Consider the following 22,099-nt stretch of genomic DNA (forward strand, 5'->3'; position numbering starts at 1 on the left):
GGCATATGACCACACATAATCTGAGGGGACCCCTCCATTATTGACCCCATCAAACAAAATGGGGGCGCTAGAGAGCTAATTTCTTACCCAGGCCTAACCGCCATATCGATTTTTACTAAACTTGGTAGATAAGTAGAACAGGACGCCTCAAGGTGACTGGAGAAATTTAACTCTAATTGGCAACTGGGTGGCGCTATAACAACAGAAAAATGCTTAGAAATGGCTAAAATGCGACCGATCGCTGTGGCTCCCCCTGTGGCCCAATGTTTTGTTTTTTCTAATTTTTGGTGTGACTAAGTCATGGTAGGGTATGCTGTACATAATCACGGAAACTGTCAGTGTGTCATTCTGTCTGTCCCATGTTTTTCAAAAACTCTGTCTGAATACATTGCTCTTCTTGATGGGTTCGGTTGACTATTTAATCTGCAACTTCTTATGACCTGTATCCCAAACACACATCATGTGAAACTGTACATGGGCAACTGTGCACTCAATGGGTATGGACTAGTGTTGATTATTTCAGTCAATTCAATTTCTTTATAACTAATTGCCAACTGTATGTTTGTACAAACAGTGCCTCCACTGTACTATGATACTTTACAGACAGTTTTGAGTTACATTTATAAGTTATATTTCATTTCTATGTTGGAAAAATAATGTTTTTCCTGGAGTTATGATCACGCTCAACACCACTGGCTTCACACTTTTTAAATTACCCATAAGGACTGCATGTCATGTTCTCTCTCTTTGCCAGTTGTTCCTAACCTTTTGGCTTCTCACTTGCAATCTGTGTCAGTGGTTTTATATTTTTATGTGCAATGAGCAGAGAGTTATTTTTGCCTTCAAAAATTGTTATTTTGAAAAGGTTTTATAGCCCTGAAGAGGTAAAACACCTGGCTCTCGGGTCATATAAATACTGTGAAAACATCAAAACACTCAATCCACACAGTCCACATATATTCAGAAACTGTGCCTTTAAACCAGGACTTATGTGAAGTTGTGATGTCACAAACGTTAACATACTAAATGGGTCTCTATTTCCTGTTGAAATGTTTAGCAATGCATGTGAATGACATCAGCTGATAGGAAGTAAACAGGGACACAAGCTGTCAAGCTCAGAGCAGCCTGGACTTTTTCTGGAGAGGGGCTTAAAGAGACAGGCGCTAAAAATGGAGCGTTTCAGACGGAGGGTGAATACGGGTATATTCTAGCCTGGCAAGACCACCCTGATGACGTGAGCTCAACATTTCTGTTTTGCTCTGGCCTCACTGCCGCCAAAAACACTTTCAGTGGGCAGGAGTACTCACCTTGACAGAGAAACTCTTTCGGCCAATCAGTGTAACAAAACAGCAGAGAACATTTTCATCGCCAAGGGAGCCAGATGATAAATAAAATGTTGCCAAATCTTTTCCTCCAAAACACTCTGTGAGTACATACTCTTCTTGTTTAATTGTTGTTACTGACTCTATTTCTGTAATTACTTCACTTCTTGCTGTGTTAACTCTGCTAAGGAGCAGGAGCTGCTTTACTATTCTGCAAGCTGTGGCCTGCATTTTATGTTACAACGCAGTCCCTGATTGGCTGTTTAGGATGTCAGGATCCCTGATTGACCCTGATTGGATTTTAATTTCTGGAAAGTGTTTGGGGCAGCAGTGGGGTCAGACTGGCACAGAGAGCACAAAAGAATGTTAAGCTCACGTCATTAGGAAGGTCTAACAAGGCTAGATATAATCAGGCAGACAATATAAGAAGAAAGAGTGTTTTTTGAGCATTAAAGAGTGTAAACACTTTCCAGTAGAAGCCCAAAATACAAGTATGGACCTGAAAACAAGCACAGTACGGGACCTTTAACTCACACATATGGAGTGCATGTCATGTCCTCTTTCTATGTCCATTGGCTGGTAACTTGCAACCTCTGTCAGTGAGTTTTATTTTTATGTGCTATGAGCAAAGAGTTTTTTTACCTTCTCAAATTGTTATCTTGAAAAGATTTTATAGGCCTGAGGAGGTAAAACTGCCCGACTCCCAGGGTCGGGAACCACTGCTCCATTCTTAAAAACAAATTACTTAATAAGTATAAAGTAGGTTTCATCTCTTTTCGGCTATAATACTCACATAAAGATGGTACACAATGTTAACAATTTTTAAACCAGTGCACCTTCTTAATCTTTAATTTGGTTATAGTAAAGTTATTGCTGTATGGAATCTGTGTGTTATATGTGTATCAACATATGTTACACAGTTTCATTTTACTGAGGATAATACTTTGGCTGTATACTTTGTGGTGATGTTGTGTTGGACTGTATGATATTGAAAGCTGTTTCTGATGCTTTGTCCACTTAATGAACACAGGAAAAGAGGCAGTATATCAAGGTCACCACAAACTACAGCCTTAAAAATTACGATAGAATCCAATCAACACGTTTTTGATACAGCTTTAACATCAAATAAAAAACATCTTTTTCAAGAGCTGAAACAAAATTATGCATTAACAACCAGGACCACTTTAGATAATTGCAACTATGGGACTTTTATGCCAGGGACATAAAACATACTGTAAATTTGGATGAAATTAGAACCAAATCAAAAGAAATACAAAATAATACCTACACTATATCAATGTCTACTAGAGAAAAGAGGAAATACGACACTAAATGTAAAGCTGAAATGGGAACAAGAACTAGGTGCTAATATTTCAGAAGATGAATGACTGCATATGTGGAGAACACAACAGTCTACAACACCTTCTCGTACTTGAAGAGAGCACTGCCGGAAGAATAAAATTAGATTCTTTATCACACCACAGATTAAGAGCAAATACTTGTCTATGGCACAACCATGTTGGAGAAGATATGGAGCAATAAATGTGGCTCATACTCATGTATTTTGGCTCTGTCTTGAAATTGTACAGTTTTGGGTAAATGATCATATGGTTATTATTAAAAATTTGGGTTATAATATACCCAGATCATGCATGGTATTGTGCTTAGGCAGTATGACAAGAGGAACTGTACTAACAGAAGACAGATACCTATTGAAAATCTTGTTGGCAGCTTGTTAAAAGGCCATCATGACAAGATGGTACAAGGCAGAACCACCAACACAGGATGACTGGCTGAAAATTGTGAATGAAATACATGATATGGAGCTGTTAACCCACAGGATGAGGACTCAAGAGGAGCAATGTTGAGAGAAATGGGAGTAATGGACAGAGTTTACATGTCAATGACAAGATGAGAGACTGAGTACCTAACTGTCACAGGGATGAATAGATCTTGAGAGACAGAGCAATCCGGACCTTTTTATTTATTTCGTACACTTATTTTTTGGTATGTATTCTGTTTTTTATTGTTTTTTTCTCTACCTTTTTATAGCATTTTGAAAAAAACATACAAATACAATGTTAAAAAAATCATATTTGTTTTTAAAAACTACACTTTACTACAGGAGTGTTGGGTTGGACAGCGTTACAGTATACAGGGGTTTCTTTTTCTAAGTTCACGGACATTCTGACAACAAGCCCAAAAACACAATATAGACCAACTCTCTTCAGGAGGTTAAGGAAGCCTGAGTGTGTTGTGCAATCTTGTTACAATCGAGTACAAATGCACCCCAGTGAGTGTGTGTGCGTGCGTGTGTGTGTGTGGCACAAAGGCGAAACCCACAGGAGGTACTCTCCACTGCCATCACCAGGAGGCCTCTGCAGAGGCATTTCCCAGAAAAACATGGGTTATTTTCCAAATGGTTCCAATGTGAAGAAAGACAGGACACTGAGGTCTGACCAACTGCGTGTGCGTGCATGTGTGTATGTATTTGTGTCTGCGCTCAGGCTGGGTTGGCAGGTTTTTCGACAAGAAGATTGAGGAGGAAAGGTTGCCTTGGAGTAATAGAAAACTGCATTATGGTTTCCAGCTTCGTGATCTCTGTGCCTGTGTGTGTGTGTGTGTGTGTGTGTGTGTGTGCGTGTGTGACAGTCATGTGATATTTTCTCCTTTCCTTAATTTCCCCAAATTGTCGTTAAACTGCCTTAAATGGACCCAGAGGAAAAGAGGGAGTGTGAGCCCTCACCCTGTCCTGCTGTCACCTTCTGATGAAGGCACACAAACATTGTAGACCGACTATAGTGTGTGACTTCATCCTAAATATCATTGCATGGTGTTGCGTGGACAGAAATAGTATTAGGTCCATACAAAGTTGATTCGACTATCCCGTGCTCTATATACCAGGCCTGTCCCATACGTGACCTCGGCACTCTGAACACTCACACAAGCCTTATTTACAACCTGTTTTCCAGCAGCAGCATCCTCCAAGTTATTTTTGTGATTGCACAAATGTTTACTGTCCAGAATGAGAACATCTTTGCCGAAAGACCTTCTCTTTGTTGGATAAAGCAAACAATCAAATTCAGTATTTCCACAAACGGTGTTCAGCTCAGAGCAGAACAAGCATTTTTTGTTCATGTTGTCTCTTAAAGGCACAACCTTTAACAAACACAGATTTTGGTGAGTGAGCATTTTGATATCAGTGAAGGAGCATACATCCATCTCCAACCTGAGATGGCGGCGAAACCAAAAGGCTCAGACAGTGGATGTAGCATAGTGTTGTGTGATCTTAAAAATGCTTAGAGAGATGCAAACCTCCAACTGATAACAAGTAAAAACAAACATTTTTATTCCCCATTGAGGTCTGCTACATATAGGGCTCATGTCAGACATGCTTACCTGATGTGCCTGTTGACGCCATGGTGTGTGGACTATGTATACACACTACACACTATCTGGTGTGTGTCTTGTATCGTCCTTTTTACTACCTTCAGTCTTGCGTCCTCGTAGGTTTGCAAGCATTTACTGTGTTGCTATGTGCTGTACCGTAGGTTTTGTAAATCCTGGCCAACAGAAGGATCTACTCTGAACCACTTTCAGATGGGAAGGAAAGATAACATAAACAGAAGAACTAAGAGTGTTAATTTAAACCATCGGATGAACAAGACTAAGAGACTCCAGCCACGTAAGCAGCTGTGAGGCCGCAGCCTTCAAACATCCTCACAATGACAATGCAAACATGCTGATGTTTAGCAGGTGTAACGTTTTTATCACTTTAATTATGCATGTTGTGATGTATTAGTTATCATAAAGATTTCTTCTTATTTGTGTGTGTGTGTGTGTGTGTGTGTGTGTGAGTGTACTTGAATGCAACACTGACAAGCCCATGCAGATTTCACAGATGCGCCCCCATACTCTGTTACCATCTGCTGTCTCCAAATTCGTCGTAGGTTGACTTCAGCTAAGCTCCACCAAAAATACTTTACTTTTTATAGTAAAGCGTGTGTTATATTTGGCATAAATGTGCCATATAAGCTCCCCAAAACACTAACTAATGTTCTGTGATGATGTTGGATGGTTAGGGATGTATTTTAAGCAAGTAGCTGTGCAGGTTTCTGTGTAGGTAACTTTAGCTTGTCAGCCGTTGGTCGCGGCTAATCCAGGTGGAGTGGCTATTTGATTTGCAGCAAGCCGAACAGTGACTGAGAGTGGGTCATTATTTAATCCACACAACCCAAGAGTACTAACCCATTACACTATCATTTGCTAATTAGCGCTAAACACAAAGCATGGCTGATGCTGACAAGAATGGCATTAGGTCTGCAGATATGTGATCATAAACTGAAAGACAAATTAGAACAAATTAGAGCTTTGACCTGATGATGGTGCTAGATGAAAAGCCAGAGGATCACCCCAAGTTATTTCATCCTGATGGGAACATGAATGTCTAACTGAATGTCATGGCAATCCATCCAACAGTTGTTGAGGCATTTCACTCAAATACAGTAATGTCAGCCCCACAGCAGCACTAAAGGAGAAGTCAGGAGATCACCAAAATTAGTAGGATGCATCATCTGGGGATCATGAATGTCTGAATCCAATTTAATGACAATTGTAGTGGACGTTTCAACATAACATACAAGTTCCTAGGCCACTTAGTTTGTGAGGTGTCTCGGTTTTGACTCGTGTTTCTGCTCCTTTTCTGGAGATCCACATGAGGCAGGCAAAAGGTGAACGAGGTTAAATGAGGATACAAAAAAGAAAAACAAAATGGCAGGTCGTTCTTCCAGAATTACATCTCATATGATACGGCCCCCTTCGATCTCAATGTCCTATTCTCATCGTATTTCTGTTATTACACTTCAACACTGCATAACACGGTCAAAAGCGCATTACAATTCAAGTCAACACAAACTTCACATCATCTTAAACGCACAACATTGTGCACAATCTCCTTTTGTCATGTGCACTAAACTGCATTACAGCACCACACCTGGCATAGCTTAGCACAGTCCACGACTATACACTATCCAAATGAACAGAAATGGTTGTGTAAACTTGAACACCATCATACAATAACTGTTGAGAAATTTCAGTCTGGATCAAACTTGTGGACCGACTGACATTACTGTACCGTCCTCAGAGTTATGCTACTGTCCAAAAATGAAGGTAGGCTCAATTCTTTTTTCTTCTTCTCCTCAAAGACAGTCAGACGGCTGATAAGACCATTAAGTGTGTTCTCATCAGCGTCCTCTGTGCATGTTAGTGTCTGAGACAGCTAAACCTACATCACTCCCTCCCTCTCCAGCCCATCAGTCAGCAGCGATGCCACCCTGCAGTTTGCTCCAGTTTCTAGGCTAATTAACTTGTAATCAGCTTCTCAAGTGTTTTGGGGGCCAATAACAGTCAGTTAATGGTTGAAACACCAATTTTTACGTCAGAGGTGCCATTAGAGGCAAATGAGCAGCCAAGTCTGCAGGGCAGCCAAGTGTTTAACCCATGGGTTGGCCAAAATGAGGCTCATGGGACAAATTTAGCATGCGCCGTAACAAATGTTGATACTGTAAGTCTTCCAGAAATGTATATTAGCTGTAGCATGATTATAGTTAGGAGTGTTTTCAAAATTGAATTCACCACTGCACCAGGAAGCTCTGCCACACATGTGTAGTTCATTGAGGTTGTCCTGTTTTTTCTTCTCTACAATAAAAACTGAATTTCCTTTTCTCACAACATCTATAAAAAGTACCTTTCTTGAGGTTAATGTTCCTTAAAATTGTGTCATGCTTGCGTCATTAGGCTGACAGTGCTGCTCCCTAACTGTCCCCACCAGGACAGTTGTTTGTTGTGTTTCTTAATTTCCATTACACTGTAGAAAGACAGATCTCTCTGAGCAGTGGGAATGTGTTTGTTTAGGACAGGCGCTGAACACTGATGTAGGTGTTAGACAGCAGTTAAAACCTCCGGATGTGCCCGGCCAGTCCGGTGGGTGAGTGTGTTTTACACTTGGCAGGACAACAGAGAGCAAGTCATGTGAGAGCGCAGCCAGTTCCTCCCTACTCATTGAAATAATCACTCCTGCGTGTTTCATTGTGTGTGTGTGTATCCACTGCTAAGCAGACATCAAGGGCATTAATTATTCCCATGACATTTTTACATGATTGTGAGTATCTGTGCAGCCTGTCTCTGTTTACTACAAACAGCCTCGGCAATACAGACATTTACTGCAGAAAGCAAACAACACGTACCACCTGTGTGTGCCTTTGTGTGCCAGCTCAGAAGTTCAAATAAAGGCCTTTGTATTTTTTCTATTGTTTTTTTTTTTTTTAAATCAATCAATCATCTGATAAAAATAAATCGGTACACAAAGAAATCTTGCACACTGAACACAATGTGATTTATGGTTCTATTCACTGTGAAAATTCCCAGTGTGAGACAAAATAGAAAGACACATTTGCCCCATTGCTTCCCTGTGCGTACTGTGCGGCTGTTAAATTGCACTCTGGTGTAAGCATCATCATTGCTGTCATGCATTTCTGGACAGGCTAACGTTACTGTCTCTATGTTATGGAAGTTTATCTCGGTGGCCCCCCGTCCACTTCTGCCCTGTTTCTCTCTCTTGTTGCAGATGTATGTGTCTCACAGGTTACGCCACATTTTCTTTGCTGCTTTTAGGTCAAACAACTCTCCAAGGGCTTTTAATGGATGCAAAAAAAAAGGCTGAGAAACCACCCTTTGCGACGGACAAAAGTCCATACAATATGAGGTCATATGTTTTTTTTAAGCATGCAACAATTTGGGACAAAAACTACAAACTTCGTTTGCAACTTCCTTTGGAGCCGTAGACATATCGCGTCTTTGAATCCCTGGAAAATGCAAGCTCGGGCACTGGGCGCTACTTTTGTGCCTTTTCTGTGCCAGCTTTCAAGAGCGCGTTGGCAGGTTGCATCTGAGGTTGCTAAGCAACCCCAACAAGCATGGTAACATAGTCTGTTTACCTGAAATCCTGAGTGCAGAGCTGATCTTCTTCCAGGTGCTGTGTAGGCCTATCGTCCGTGGGACAGATGTAAAGCTCTGGGTAGCCCTGCACTAACATGATCAACTTCTCCTCCATATTTACCACTGACTGATATTTACGGAGGAGGGGAAAGACATCTCTGGCTGTGATTGGTTGGTCCTTGTCACATGACATGCGGTGTGCGCTGCTGTGTTCCAAAAGTCGAACTCGGTTTATCTCAGGGGGCCCTGGAAAATGGGCTCTTGGGAACACTTGCACACCACGATGGTGTCGCTTTGGCATTTGAGTGCGCCTGCCTCGGGTCTACATTGAAAACACTGAATTTGAAGATGCAAAAAATGCAGCATGTGCACGGCCCCTTAAACACTGAATTTGTTTTGTTTTGTTTTTTTCCTTCACTCTTTCTAGTACCTCGTCTCACCATGCCCTTTCATCGGAAATAAGTGTATTTTTTTCTTTAAATAAATAGTTTAATATTTGAGAAATACTCTTATTTGCTTTCTTGCAGAGAGTTAGAGGAGAAAATCAATACCACTCTCATGTTTGTAAATATGAAGCCAGAGCCAACAGTCAGTTAGCTTAGCTTAGCACAAACACTGGGAGCTGGGGGAAACAGCTAGCCTGGCTCTGTCCGAAGGCAACAAAATCCTTCTACCAGCCCGCTAAAACTCACTAATAATACATTCTCTATACTCTCCCAGAGTCTACTGAAACACATGCTTCCACTTTCTCTATAAATTGCAAATCACTGCTGCAAACATATGTAAACTTGGTAATTTGTGTGAGTTTTGAGTGTTTGTGTGTGTGTGTTTGTACCTCACTAATGATACCGACGGCACCATGGATTTTGGCCACAGGACCCAGGAGAGCAGGGCATTGTTGTCCCACAATCCTCAGCGCTGGCAGGAAGCTGACCAGCGAGGAAGGGCTGGCCTGTGACACGTCCACGAGCGCACCCAGCAGGGCCTCAGTCAGGGATTGGTCTCCTAGATAACTGACTAGCGTAGGCACCTGAGGGCTCAACATCTGTACGAGTGAGAGGCAAGTAAAGAACGAGAAAGATGAAAGCATTACTCATTATTTGTCACTCTTGTCACCACCACTCACTACCAAACAGAGGCTTATGTGTCTTTAATGAAGGCTGGAGGTGAGACGAGGGACAGTGGAGCGAGATGATAGGACTGGTGACTAATAAAACAAAAGACAAAAGCTTGACTGTAGCACTGTCTGGACAAACTGAGCGAGCGAACAGTTCCTCCTCATTATCTGGACTGGTCACACTGGACCGGATCAGACTAACAATGCCCACCATTGCCGGCCCTCCTGCTGCTAGTTTATGAGTCACTTGTCCTGAATAATCATATTAATATCAAACATTACTTGTTCATCAAAGAGAAGATGTTTCACTCCATTAAACTGAAGTTATGCAATTTCAAAGTTCAAATTATTACTTCTAATCTTTTCAGTCATTTCCAGTAAGTGGATATTAGGATGCAGAAGATTTGGTAACTTTTCTGACGGATGCAGCCACAACAGAAATATTTTGGACTGTGCGGGGGGTTCCGATTAGAATAACTCCAGATGGCTGGTTTTGTTTCTCCAGTGCTTAACGTGTGAGTGAGACTGTCCATGTTTTACCACCATGTGCTCTGTTTCCTGGTATGTGGTACTTTCCTCTCGTGCTGAACATCAGCAGCTCTGCTCCAAAATGTTCAGGATTAAGGGAATTCCTACTTAGAAATGTGTACTCCACATGCAGTGCTCCACATTTACTCACTCCGAACAATGTTCCAGTGACTTTTTTTCAGCATTTCAACATGAGCTCATTACAGGATATGGCGAAGTCGAATGGTAAGAGCTCTGATTAAGCTTGACTCATGGGCTAAAATGGTACAAAAAAAGCCACACACATACTCCACTGTAAGGCAAAGCCAAGTTAAATGTAAACTTATGCCAAGGCCATAGACTTTTGATTTAGTTGGATCGTGTTTTGTTTTCAGAAAACACCACAGTCTGATGTACTTCATTATCATTTACATGATGGTATGTAATGCTGCTGAAAGGCTGCTAACAGTATTTTAGATGTTACAAGGCTTCTTGAAAATGTTATTACTGATAACTGACAAAGATGGGGCCAACAAAAAGTTTCAAAACATATGAGGAATGTAATTTATATTTCAATCGCTGGTAAAGTAACAGTGCTTTAAGCAGGATAATTTACTTTGGCCCATGTTATTAAAAAAAAAAAAATAACACAGTCTTTTGATGGACAGCGAATAGTTTGATGATTCCCACAGTACATTGGAGCTTACTGCTACTATAACTAAACAAACAACAACACAAACACTCACTAGTGGATGTTGCTCTGCAACAATTTGAATCAGTCTGATGAGGTGTTGTTGCTCTGGGGACTCCAGCTGAGACATCATCGCGGTGAGGTTGCCTAGGTGACAGTGGATGGTATCTGGCTGTCTGGGGTAAACTGAGGGTAACACCCGTAACAACATGTGGTTACCTGCCGGAGAGACAGAGAGACAGAGTTGCTTTCAGTGAGCTTTATTTGGATGTTGAAAGAGGTTGCCTTATAAACAGACAAAAAAGATTCGGTGCCCAGTGTGAATAGTAGAATTTGAGACATGAATCTTGTCTCATAAAATTCCCAAAATAGAAGAAATTTTAGATTTAATTCTATGTAAATGAACCCCCAAAATTCCAGTCTTTTGCATTACACTGATAGTTGTTTCTATTACTTTGTCCAAAACATTGACATCATTGAGAGTAGTCTGGATGACAGAAGCACCTCTCTGTACCATTTGCATCAAAACCCCGTTTCCACTGAGCAGTACGGTTCAGTTCAGTTCAGTTCGCTACCCTTTTTTCTTTATTTCCACTGTGAAAAGTTGTGGATGGCACCAATGGAACCGTTCCATACCGTCTCCATTTTTGGTCCCCCCTCTGTTGGGGTACCTAGCACACAGATCTGGTACTAAAAGGTGGAGCTGTGAACACTGCTGTTGATTGGTCGATAGAGGACGGTCACTCTGCTCAGGGCTGAGTTGTGGCTGGTTTTGAGGCTCATGTAACCACTGTTCACACTGAAGAGTTTTATTAGTAGACTGAAACTATGAAATAAAGGATGTTTTGCTGCCTCTTGCAGCAGCTGGAGTCTGAGAAAAAATAACTTAATTCTCACTGGGCCGACTGCCGGCGACTTTTAAGGTGTAACGTTTGCTTGTAATGTTACTCAATGCATGAGTTGACGACATGAATCCATCAACACACCTTCAATTTCACTGTGACAACTTTGACCATCACTTTAGTTTTTATATGACACACACTTTTCGTAATGAGTGGATCTTCAAGCGTTTAAAAATATATATTAATTTCAACCGGATTATGTGAATAATCTGCATATATCCCAATCCTCACTTGAAGAAAAAAAAAAGCGTTGCAGGGTGTCGTTCCTGTGGGGTCTGGCCCGCTGCGATAGCCTGAGAAGGACTAAATGCACAAACCTGCTATTTTTACATAACCAATGGAGAGAGACTCTCACTGCAGCCTGTTTTAGTTTGTTCTGAAAATGTCAGCGTGCAGCCTTGTTCTGTGGACGATAAATGAGATGCAGACTTCCATCTGTGTCAGTGTCAATGAGGAAATACAGTAAGTACTGGACGGAGCAGTGAGCGACAACAACCCCGCCCACACAAAAGAGTACTGTTTGCAGTGGAAACGATAGGGTCTAGGTAGCATGTCTGAAGGGTTACTTCTGGTTCCAAAGGTACTATATCGAAAGTGTTTGGTGGAAACAGGGCTTTAGACTGCGTTAGTTTTATCTGATGGAGACTTCCTCCATCAGACTTCTTGTTATTGATGTCACTACATTCCCAGACTCCAACAATTAACTCAATGACTATAATTTTATTACTAACAAAAGGACTGAAAGCCAAAACTATGAAAATCACACCCATGTCGCCTGAAACCAGAATTTTGCTTTAAGCTGTTTGTGGTGTAACTGTATTGTAACATCATGCGCATTTCAAGATCCCCGTCATGATAAAACATCTGTGTTCTGTAAATAAGACTTTCTCCATTTGTTGTCAATATTCCTTCAATGATGCTGATGCAGGGAAAAAGAAAAAGTCAGTGATGACGCACGACTGGACATAAAGGCATTTGTAAATCAGCACGCAGCCCAACAAAACCCACGGCATTACCCAACAGCCTTTGACTCACGTATGACACATCTTTAAATGATTCACATCGCAGAACAAAGACCCCTGTTTTCAGATGGTAGGTTCATTATTGGTGACATTTCAAGATTTCAGACAATGGCTTTTGTGTCTGATGGTGAACCGAATGCCAGACAACAAGAGATACTGTAATTTTAATGTGTAACCACAGAAACCTTTTGGAGCTCGTATAAAAGTTATATAGAATAGAGCTATTTATAACAGATGCTGCAGGGTTTAAACCACCGACAAATAATATATGGTGTTGATGTTTGGGAAATGATTCTAATAATCTATCATATATTCAAGACAGATGGAAAAACTAAGTGAACAAAGACAGTCTGACAAACGCAGGATTAAAAGGTGATAGACTGATATTTAATGAGAGGTAACAAATGGAGGGTGGTTAATCAGATTTCATCGATGCTAAAACATAAACACAGCAAAAACAAGAATGTCTGTGCTGAATCCAAACAGCAACACTTCACTTCCAAGGTGCATGGAGAAGAGGAATGTCAAAAGTCCTGAAACAGAGGGCTCAGCCGCAACAAGTGAACATGCCATCTGCTGTCATTTTAACTTGACCAGCAGACTTCATGACAAGCTGATTGGCTGTTGAAACAGGTGATGTGCTTTACGGTCTAAACCAGGTGCCAGTGATTTGACCAGCTGAGTTGCAGGTGACACCATCAGCCGGCTTCAGTCGAGCTCAGATGGCCAGTTCACACCGCTGCAGCTTTTCTCTGCAGCGTTCTAAAATGGTTTTGTCTTGTCATGAATCTTTGGTCTGAACTGGGTTAAATGACCCGCCCTACTCTCCCTCTGACTGGCTAGTACGTGTTGCCTTCGTTGGTTGGATTTGTAAGGTTTAGGCAAGAGGAGTGAGACTGGTCAGGGTTAGGGTAAGAATGTCAGGGTAAGCCAATCAGAGACAGAGTAAGGTAGAGTAGGGCAGGTCATTCTTTCACTGTCCTTAGAAATGCATATTCGCCAACAGGACAGATTCAAGATGCTAGTTTGGCCAGTGAGCACATCAACACGACAAGTTGATGGGCTCTGCCAGCTCCGACACCGATTCAAGATGCCGAATTGGCCAAAAAACAAGCAACAAGGTCCAACAACGGACGACTGGTGCAAACAGTGTCGGACACAATGCAAAAACAAAGGCGACAAACGTTCACCGACATCCTGACACTGACCAACGGCCGACCATCGGCTTGGCGTGTCAGGGCCCCAAGACAACTCAAAACCACAAATGTGAACCTCATATTGACAGTAGAAGAAAAGTCAAGGGATGACCAATATCCTTGTCCAAACTTTCACTGCAATTCATCCATTTCCATTTCATTCTGGACTAAACTGATGTACCTGCAAACCAACTGACGTCACCGTCTCAAGAGCCATGCCCCAGTAAATTTCAGTCCATGCAGTGACAGCAGATTTGCCTTTGCATTGACGTCTTGAGGCAAAATGACAGCAGTTATCATATGTATTTATCATTAACATCTGTTCCATGGGATTTTCAAACAGCCAGTACGTGGTGAACTTTTGTCTGTCTAATAAAAATCTTACAGCGGGAACCTAAATAAATGGTTTGGCATAACAGGTGATTCACATCTATAAATCACTTTAACCACAGGCTTTATCCTGCAGGACTGACTGTTCTGTTCTGTACTGTACTGTACTGTACTGTGTTGAGGCAGAGGAGGGAAGAAGAGTGCACATAAATATAGAAGTTGGTCACTTGTTCCTGTGATGCCCCTTTCACTTCCCTTTAATCCTAGATTACACCGTGCAACATCGCAATCACACACCCATCTCTACACTTACCACACAAATCACCATAAAACAGAGACAGATTCAGTTCATGTACAGAAAGAGCGAACTTGTAATGATCATAAAGTTAGGGTTGTAGCATTTACAGGTCTGTTCAGAGGAATGTTAAAAGGCAGGAGGAGGATTTATAGGAGTGTGCCTGTTAGAGCACAATCGCCCACATCGAAACATAAGGTGTAGATTTTGGGGGAGGATGCAGGGGACGTGTTGCCCTCAATATTTAGAATAATGGCATTTGTCCCCCCAATGAAAACATGAAAGTACAGAGGACTTTTATTTTGATGAAATTAAAGACATTTCCGACGTAAACTGACGCAGAAAAGACAAAAACTGATACATAAAAAATCACCAGAAAGCAGGAAACACAGACAGTACACGCGAAACAAATATACTCTTAATTATTGAGTAATTTCACTTATTAACCAATATTTCATTTTGTAAAACCATCTTATTTGACTCTCACTGTGTCCTCCCAGAATGTCCTGTGTGTGCGTGTGTGTGTGGTGTGTGCACAGTATCTGACCTTCATACCTTCATTCCAACAAAGCCTACACCCAACCCATCCTCATGACTTACAAATCTCAATAAAATATCCTGTAACGACCTTTGGTTCTTGAGCACACAAAGGCGACATTTTTCCCCTCAGACATTTTCCTGATGAACCCACTCATCTGTCAAACTATTGTTAACTTCATGTGAGGAGGCGGGAGAGGACGTGACAGCTTTCTTTTGCTGTGCTGTTTTCAAATCGGCACATAAGAATCCCAAGGTGAGTTGCAAAAAAAAAGAAACAACATTTACCAATTCTTTTAGAGACAGTGTGAATAAAAACTGACTTTAATACAGCTATTGGCTGTATTGTTACCTAAGAGGACACTAAAAGAGTCTGAGTCATGGGGAAAATGATTTTCAGTGTCTTTGCTGTAATATGGCAGTAAAAAGCCATTTCATCCCACAGCAATGACAAAACCATAAAGCGAAGGCATCACTAACAGTGCTGGGACCAGTGTATCAACATTAGTAACTTTCCGAGATCTCTATTAAAGATGCATATTTCATTTTATGCAATTTTACGTGACATTTTAGCCCTCGGAAGGATAGCACATGACAGAAGAGCAAAAAGAAGGTGTTTGACATTTCCCTAAAATCTAGCCCTGTTTCCTACTGTATAAAAACGACCATATAAAAGTCAATAGGAATCATTTTTAAAAAGGCAGGCTACTAGTGCTAAAGATGTCCGTTGTGGCAGCTCTGACGCAATTAGTAGTTTTAGACTAGGACCACAACTACGGATTATTTTTATTATCAAGGCATCTATCAATTAATCTCTTGAGTAATCACTTAGATTTTAAAAAGTCAGCAAATTGTGATCAGAAATACCAAGGAACCATAGTGACATTTTCAAATGTCTTGTTGTGTCGGACCAGCAGTCAACAAGACTAAAGGCCCCATGTCCACCAAAGCATTTCTTTTTTTCAGCTGAAAATGTGAAGCGCTGCTCAGGCTGTGTAAAAAGTAACAGTGATGAGTGCAGCATTTTACCCATTGTTGAACATTTTTCAATTCTTGACAATCAGGAAGAACACCAAATGTGTGGTGCCCAGCACCTCATCTCATCATAGGAAGATGAGGTCAACATGGAAATGCCAAAAACCGTAGTTCCTCTAACGGCCACTTGAAGCGACCTCAATTCCCATTGAACCCCATTTTAAAATGCCCAACTTTACAGCAGAAATAAACAAGTTTACAACCTGGTACAAAAAATGGTTTTGGTCTCTATAGCTAATCCCTAATCATGACAACTGTACGGGGGTTAAACTTTCAACTCACTTATTTACATTTTATTAAGGCTGAAAGTTACAAATAATTAAGGGCGGGCAGCTTTGAGTGACAAGCTGTCTGCCAATCCAACCCTCACTCATCCACAGGTCTACACTCTCATCCAAATATGGTCACTTCTGGCTCCAAAGAAACCAAGATGGCAACAGCCAAAATGTCCAACTCCAGTCTACAAAACGGCAGTCCACAAAGCAATGGGTGACGTGATAGCTATGTCCATTATTTTTACAGTCTATGCTCATCACACTGCCAGCATTTTTAGCCTACTGTAAATATTAAAAAAAAGTGCGAGATGAATAGTCATCAGGATTCTTCATGTGGAAACCATGCGTGAGCGCACAAAGGTGTTCCAGTCTGGACCAAAACTGTTGCATCAAAGCCAAAGACTCAAAGATTCTGTGTCATATTATGGAAGAGTAAGCCAGAAAATATTTCACATGTAAGAAGCTTTTGTTTGAAACAATGAATCACTTGTCATAATTGTCGCATCATTAATTTTCAAATAGTCAATTAACTGACAGTTGTTGCAGCCCTGTTTCGGACAGAGACTGGAACATTCCATTACAATACACATAACGTGCCAAAAGACACTTATGCAAGCTGAGTTATTGTAGAGGACAAAAATGCAGAGATCAGCACAAATGATATCCAATGGGATGTTTCTGGATAGCTTTACGACTTCAACGTGTTTTCTGTAGTAGCTTCCAACACTCATTTCGTGTATGTACGTCCCGTAAGTCGTATTTCACCCAGCTCGAATAACCCTAGGCGGGTGAGGGTGGAAGAAACTGTCAAAATGTTTCATGCATAAAAAATATTTTACATTTAAATCATAAAGGGAAAACCATAACACTGTACCTAATGCACACAAGTGCAATTCACTGACACACACACAGACAGTGTTTCCTGCAAAGTTTAAACTCTGTGACCACCCCCCCCTCACCTAGATAACTTCACCCGTACAGACTCTCTGTTGGTGTGTGAAAGACAAAATGTCCTGTCCTTTCTGAATGGAACCACCTCCTCCTCCTCTTCCAATATTGTTATTAAGAATACTCATGATGGTTTCAGGATGTGATCAAGCCCTAAAAGACACATTACTCAGCATTCCTGTCTCTTACTGCTGAGTCAGCAGAAGTTACCGGTAAGTGCAGCTGGAGGTGTAGTTGATGCATCTGTGTGCTTCATATCATATGATACAATATCCCCTGGTATAAAGTCCTTTCAATAATACTTAAACAAAGGAGCAGGACATTTGTCATTGCATAGGCACTTCATGAACTGAAGCCGTGATTAATTTATGTTTAAACATCTAAAACTACTGAGTTAAGTTTTGGAAGGGCTGCCTTGAATGGTTACATGCAAGGAGACGAGATGCAAACCCTATTCTCTTGTGCCAAAGTGAAACTCTCTGCTGAAGTCAAACACTTTGTCTGACCCACTCCACAAGACTTTTCATTGTACTTGTACGAATGAATTTCCAATGCTGTAATTTTTCTACAGAAGAAAGTCTCACCTCCAAACTAATCACTCTGTCCCTTGAAACTGACCCTTTCTAGATGGAGGATCATATATGACAATGGATAAAAAATGCTTTCTACTCCTCCTGCTCTCGACAAAGGCATCATTTTTTTAGTGACCTGACATTTTTAAACATCAGTATACAATTTTAACATACTGTATCTGGTAACAATAAAGCCCCTTCTCAGACAGTAAAAATATTTGCCTTAATATAAACAGGAAATCAGATAAAACACCTGATATACTGTAGATTTTATGGTTTTAAAACAGCAACAAATTCTCACTCCAACCTCGTCACACGTTTTGGTCATGGACCATCCATGTCCAGATATGACATGCAAAGTACCCTGGGTGCACTGGTCTGGGACACTGTGTTAAGTTCTGGCTGTTACATGCATTGTCTTCTTTCAAAATATGCTTCCGTTTTCACAGGAAATTTAATGTTTACATACAGTCTCTTTCAAAATAAATGCACTATGACAGTGCGACAATGCAAATTGACGCTTTTTTTCATTCAACAACACAAACACTTGGTTGGGTTTAGGAAAAAGGAACAGGGTTTGGCTTTAGAATCTTACAGGACATGATCACCGCTTTCCCAGGTGAAAGTCGTAGTTGTTGTTAAACTATAACAACAACCGTCCACTTATCATGTCGACTGTAAGGATGCCTCTTTTCGTCAGTGTCTGATGCTGCAAGTCACCGCTAAAGCGCCGAATTTCGATGACTTCAGACTGAGACCAGGTTGAGAATAGGCAGTGGAGCCAGATTTCTCAGATGAATCATGCATGAAGGTTTAGACTCCTGCAAGGTAACATCTGATCTTGTAAATTACATAATATTTTCTCACGATTTCTTCAGTATAAGTCACATCAATCAAAGAATGCATGCATTGCATAAGACACAAACATGCACAATATACCTTCACACACACTGAAGTGATTTCTGCTCTGGTCTATCAGAGGAATATGTATGATGTGTTTCCAGTTGGCTTGGTTCCCACTATAGGTCGCAGTCATATGGAGAAACGTGGAAACATTTACTCGCATGCACACACATGCTGTGCATATACCCACACATGTTTTGTGTGTCTTTTTCAAATTTTATCTTTAAGCATATACCATCTGTCTACTTCTATATATGATAAGGCATTATACTCTTTTAAGCTTTATATTTTTAATCTAAGTATGGGCACTGCCACTCTGTTTCAGTGCCTTTCTAATTTTATTCAATAACATAAATAAAATACCTCCAACTAAACCTGTGTTTATTCCAAATTCCAAATTCACTTCACCATTTGTCCAGCATACATACAGCTTTATGTTTCATTTTATTTCATTTCATTTCCATCCAAAGACATAAAGTCAAGGTTTCCCACTGATTTTTTTGCCAAAATTCCAGCTATGTCCTTACTTGATCTACATTCTTCAATGTGGTATCAATTGAAAGATCAGAACCCATGTTTTCATCAGGTTTTCATCACTTGTTTCTGTGTTGTGATTTATGAGACACATGTGTGTCCTCCTTTGCTCTCTACGTGATGTTTTCACAACTTTTTAAATTGTGGCCTAAGAATGTAACATAAATATATAATATAAAGAACAGTGTGGTTCACAGTCTGTCCAAAAAAATAATGTTACTGTTAACAGCAGGGATGTGAGGATAAAAATCAATGTGCTGACCACTGTCGGAGAAGAGTACTTTAATACACATCTGAAACACTGTGTTTCACTGCCCTCTGTGGCTGAGAGCTTAAAGTTTGTTGTACCTGTGACCACACCCAACGGGGATGTCACAGTGTACTGGAGTATACCTCTATGTCACAAATCCTTCACAAGCAAAATGTTGTAACAACTTAAATTGACAAAATAAATTGTCCAAGTCTTGGTGGTGGTGCTTTTTTTCTTTGCCTGGTCAGAGACTGTTGGCAGTGGATACTCATGATGATACTCACTTCATATAAATCCCAAACATACAACATGTCATACATGCATGTACTAACAATCCCAGTCTTAAACACGTGGTTAAGGTTGAGAAGTGGTCACAGTTAGGTTTAGAAAAAAGATCATGGTGTGAACTAAAATAATACTTTTGGTACGTAATTTTGTAACCTCCGTAACATCATGTACTCACAAAATGTATTCACCCACAAAAAAACAACAACATTTGTGTGTCAATTCATTTATTTTTCTTGCATACCTCCACAGAAAACGATTGGTTGGGGACCACGTTTAACAACAGCAAAGCTTTATCAAAACATCCCCTTACACACTCTCACACAACTCATGCAGTATAATCCAAGCCTCATTTATCCAGTCACATACTCAGTACTTCCCAAACACATGCATTTTCATAAAACATCCTCACTATCAGATTCTGGCTTTGAAGTGGGGATAGATAAATTTCCTTTTCAGTTCAGTTTTACATGGTAAGGTAAGGTACATGGTAAGGTACTGAGCAAACACCTGGATAAATGAGACTTGGGTTATCCTGCATGAGTTGTGTGAGAGTTTTTAAACTGATGTTTTGCTGTTGTTAAACGTGGTCCTCAATCAATCAATAAATTAACATTTTTAACGTTTTCCATGGAGGGATGCGAGAAAAACATAGTTTCCTGATGAATTCAAATGAACACGGCACAACAATGATCATTTTGTCGGTTAACTATTCCTTTAAGTTACAGAGCTTGAAATAAGTCAGCAGTGACTTTTGCTTTGACATGGGACACAAACAACAATCTCCTGGGTGAAAGTCCTGTGTTTGTTTGACCCATCCATCCACCCTGACCTACGTGTTGCTCTTTATACTACATCACTTGACTTCCTCCTTTGCTCCTGTCATAATTACTACAGCCAATAGAGGTCGCTGCCTAAACTATAAAGGTAAATATGGGTCGAGCCCGGTCTCACTCCGAAGTCGTTGAAATCCGGTGCTTGGGCAGTGACTTGCGGTGTCAGAAACCAACGAAAAAGGCGTCCTTTAACGTCGATATACTATGCCACCAGTTGCCGTTATAGTTTAATGGTGCCCGGTGGCAAAAATTAGGCAGCAAAAGTCAGATTGGAGTAGGCTGGAGGGGCGGTGTATGGGTCCAACAAACACCAACCTTCACCCGAAAGAGCAGTGTTCACATCCCGTAAGATTCTAAAGCCAAACTCTACTCTTTTTTCCTAAACCTAACCATGTTTGTTGTTGAAGGAAAAAAATGTCAATTTGCGGTTTATTTTGAAAGAGACTGTATGTAAACGGTAACTTTCCTGTGAAAACAGAAGTGAATTTTAAAGAAGACAATGCATGTAACAGGCAGAACTTGACACGGCGTCCGAGAACGTCAACAACCAATGCACCAAGGGTACCTTGCACGTCATATGTGGACGTGGAAAGTCCATGACAATATGTGACGAGGGCGGAGTGAGAATATCTTGATGAGTCGTAATAAGCTTGGAGAAGGTGGTCTGAAACATATTGCTGCAGCTCCTGAGTAAAAAATAAAACACATCCCATCTTGTCCATTACAGGATTTTTTACTGAGGACGTACCAGACAACAGCAGTCTAGAAATGTGCACCCAGTTGACAGGTGTGCAGAAAAATAACATCCTGCAACAGAAAGTGTTAAATTTCACACTTTCTTTTGAGAAAATATAACAGCTTTAATGAACTGGCAACAGGTTAAACCAATATTGTGTCCCATCAAGTGGCAATAGAGAGCTAAATGAAACAGCTTTTGCTACTCCACACAACTTCCTCTCTGTCTGCGCAGCTGTCTGAATGAAAAGGCTGCTTCACAACAGATAACAAGCGAACAAGTGTGTGTTTCAGTTGGTATTTGAGCGAGAGAAAACAGACACAATGAATAAGGGACACAGACAGACAGAAAGTTGGAGGGAGGGGGAGTGGGATGAGAACGGGAGAGGGGGCAAATCCTAAAATCTCATGAGGAAGTCATTATTTCCATCCCCCTGAAAACACACGCATACACACAAGAGTATATACACTCACAGCAGATAAATGCACGTAGAGTATATACACAGAAATACGCACATGGTGAGGCTGACAAATAAATAAATAAACACAGCAAAGCAGGAGAACAATAAACCCATTTAGAAACCCCCGACGTCTGGGTTCCATTCAAACTTCCTCACACACACACACACACACACACACACACACACACCGTCTCGGCATGGGGCAAAAATCAGGAAAGCTTGTGCTCTCTTTTTCTCCTCCCCCTTCCATTACCTCTTTCCCCTCTCACTCCTTCTCTCTGTGAGTCGCAGGGGCTGCAGTTATATCTGATTACGACATACAGGCTACCTCCAACGATGCATTACTCACC

The 22,099-nt window shown here is 40.9% G+C and overlaps 1 protein-coding gene across 4 annotated transcripts in view; it reads right to left on the bottom strand.

Moving 5' to 3' along the window:
* The window catches only part of veph1 (ventricular zone expressed PH domain-containing 1), a 124,430-nt gene that overhangs the window by 62,777 nt on the left and 39,554 nt on the right, over positions 1-22,099 (bottom strand). For all 4 annotated transcript variants that reach the window (XM_049576197.1, XM_049576195.1, XM_049576196.1 and 1 more), the window contains 2 exons: positions 10,689-10,852; positions 9,154-9,363 (listed from right to left, as the gene is read on the bottom strand). In XM_049576197.1, coding sequence (XP_049432154.1) covers positions 9,154-9,363; positions 10,689-10,852 — 374 coding nt within the window. The remainder of the gene's footprint in view (positions 1-9,153; positions 9,364-10,688; positions 10,853-22,099) is intronic.

The sequence above is a fragment of the Epinephelus fuscoguttatus genome, linkage group LG5 (genome assembly GCF_011397635.1).
Source record: "Epinephelus fuscoguttatus linkage group LG5, E.fuscoguttatus.final_Chr_v1".
Classification (NCBI taxonomy): Eukaryota; Metazoa; Chordata; class Actinopteri; order Perciformes; family Serranidae; genus Epinephelus; species Epinephelus fuscoguttatus.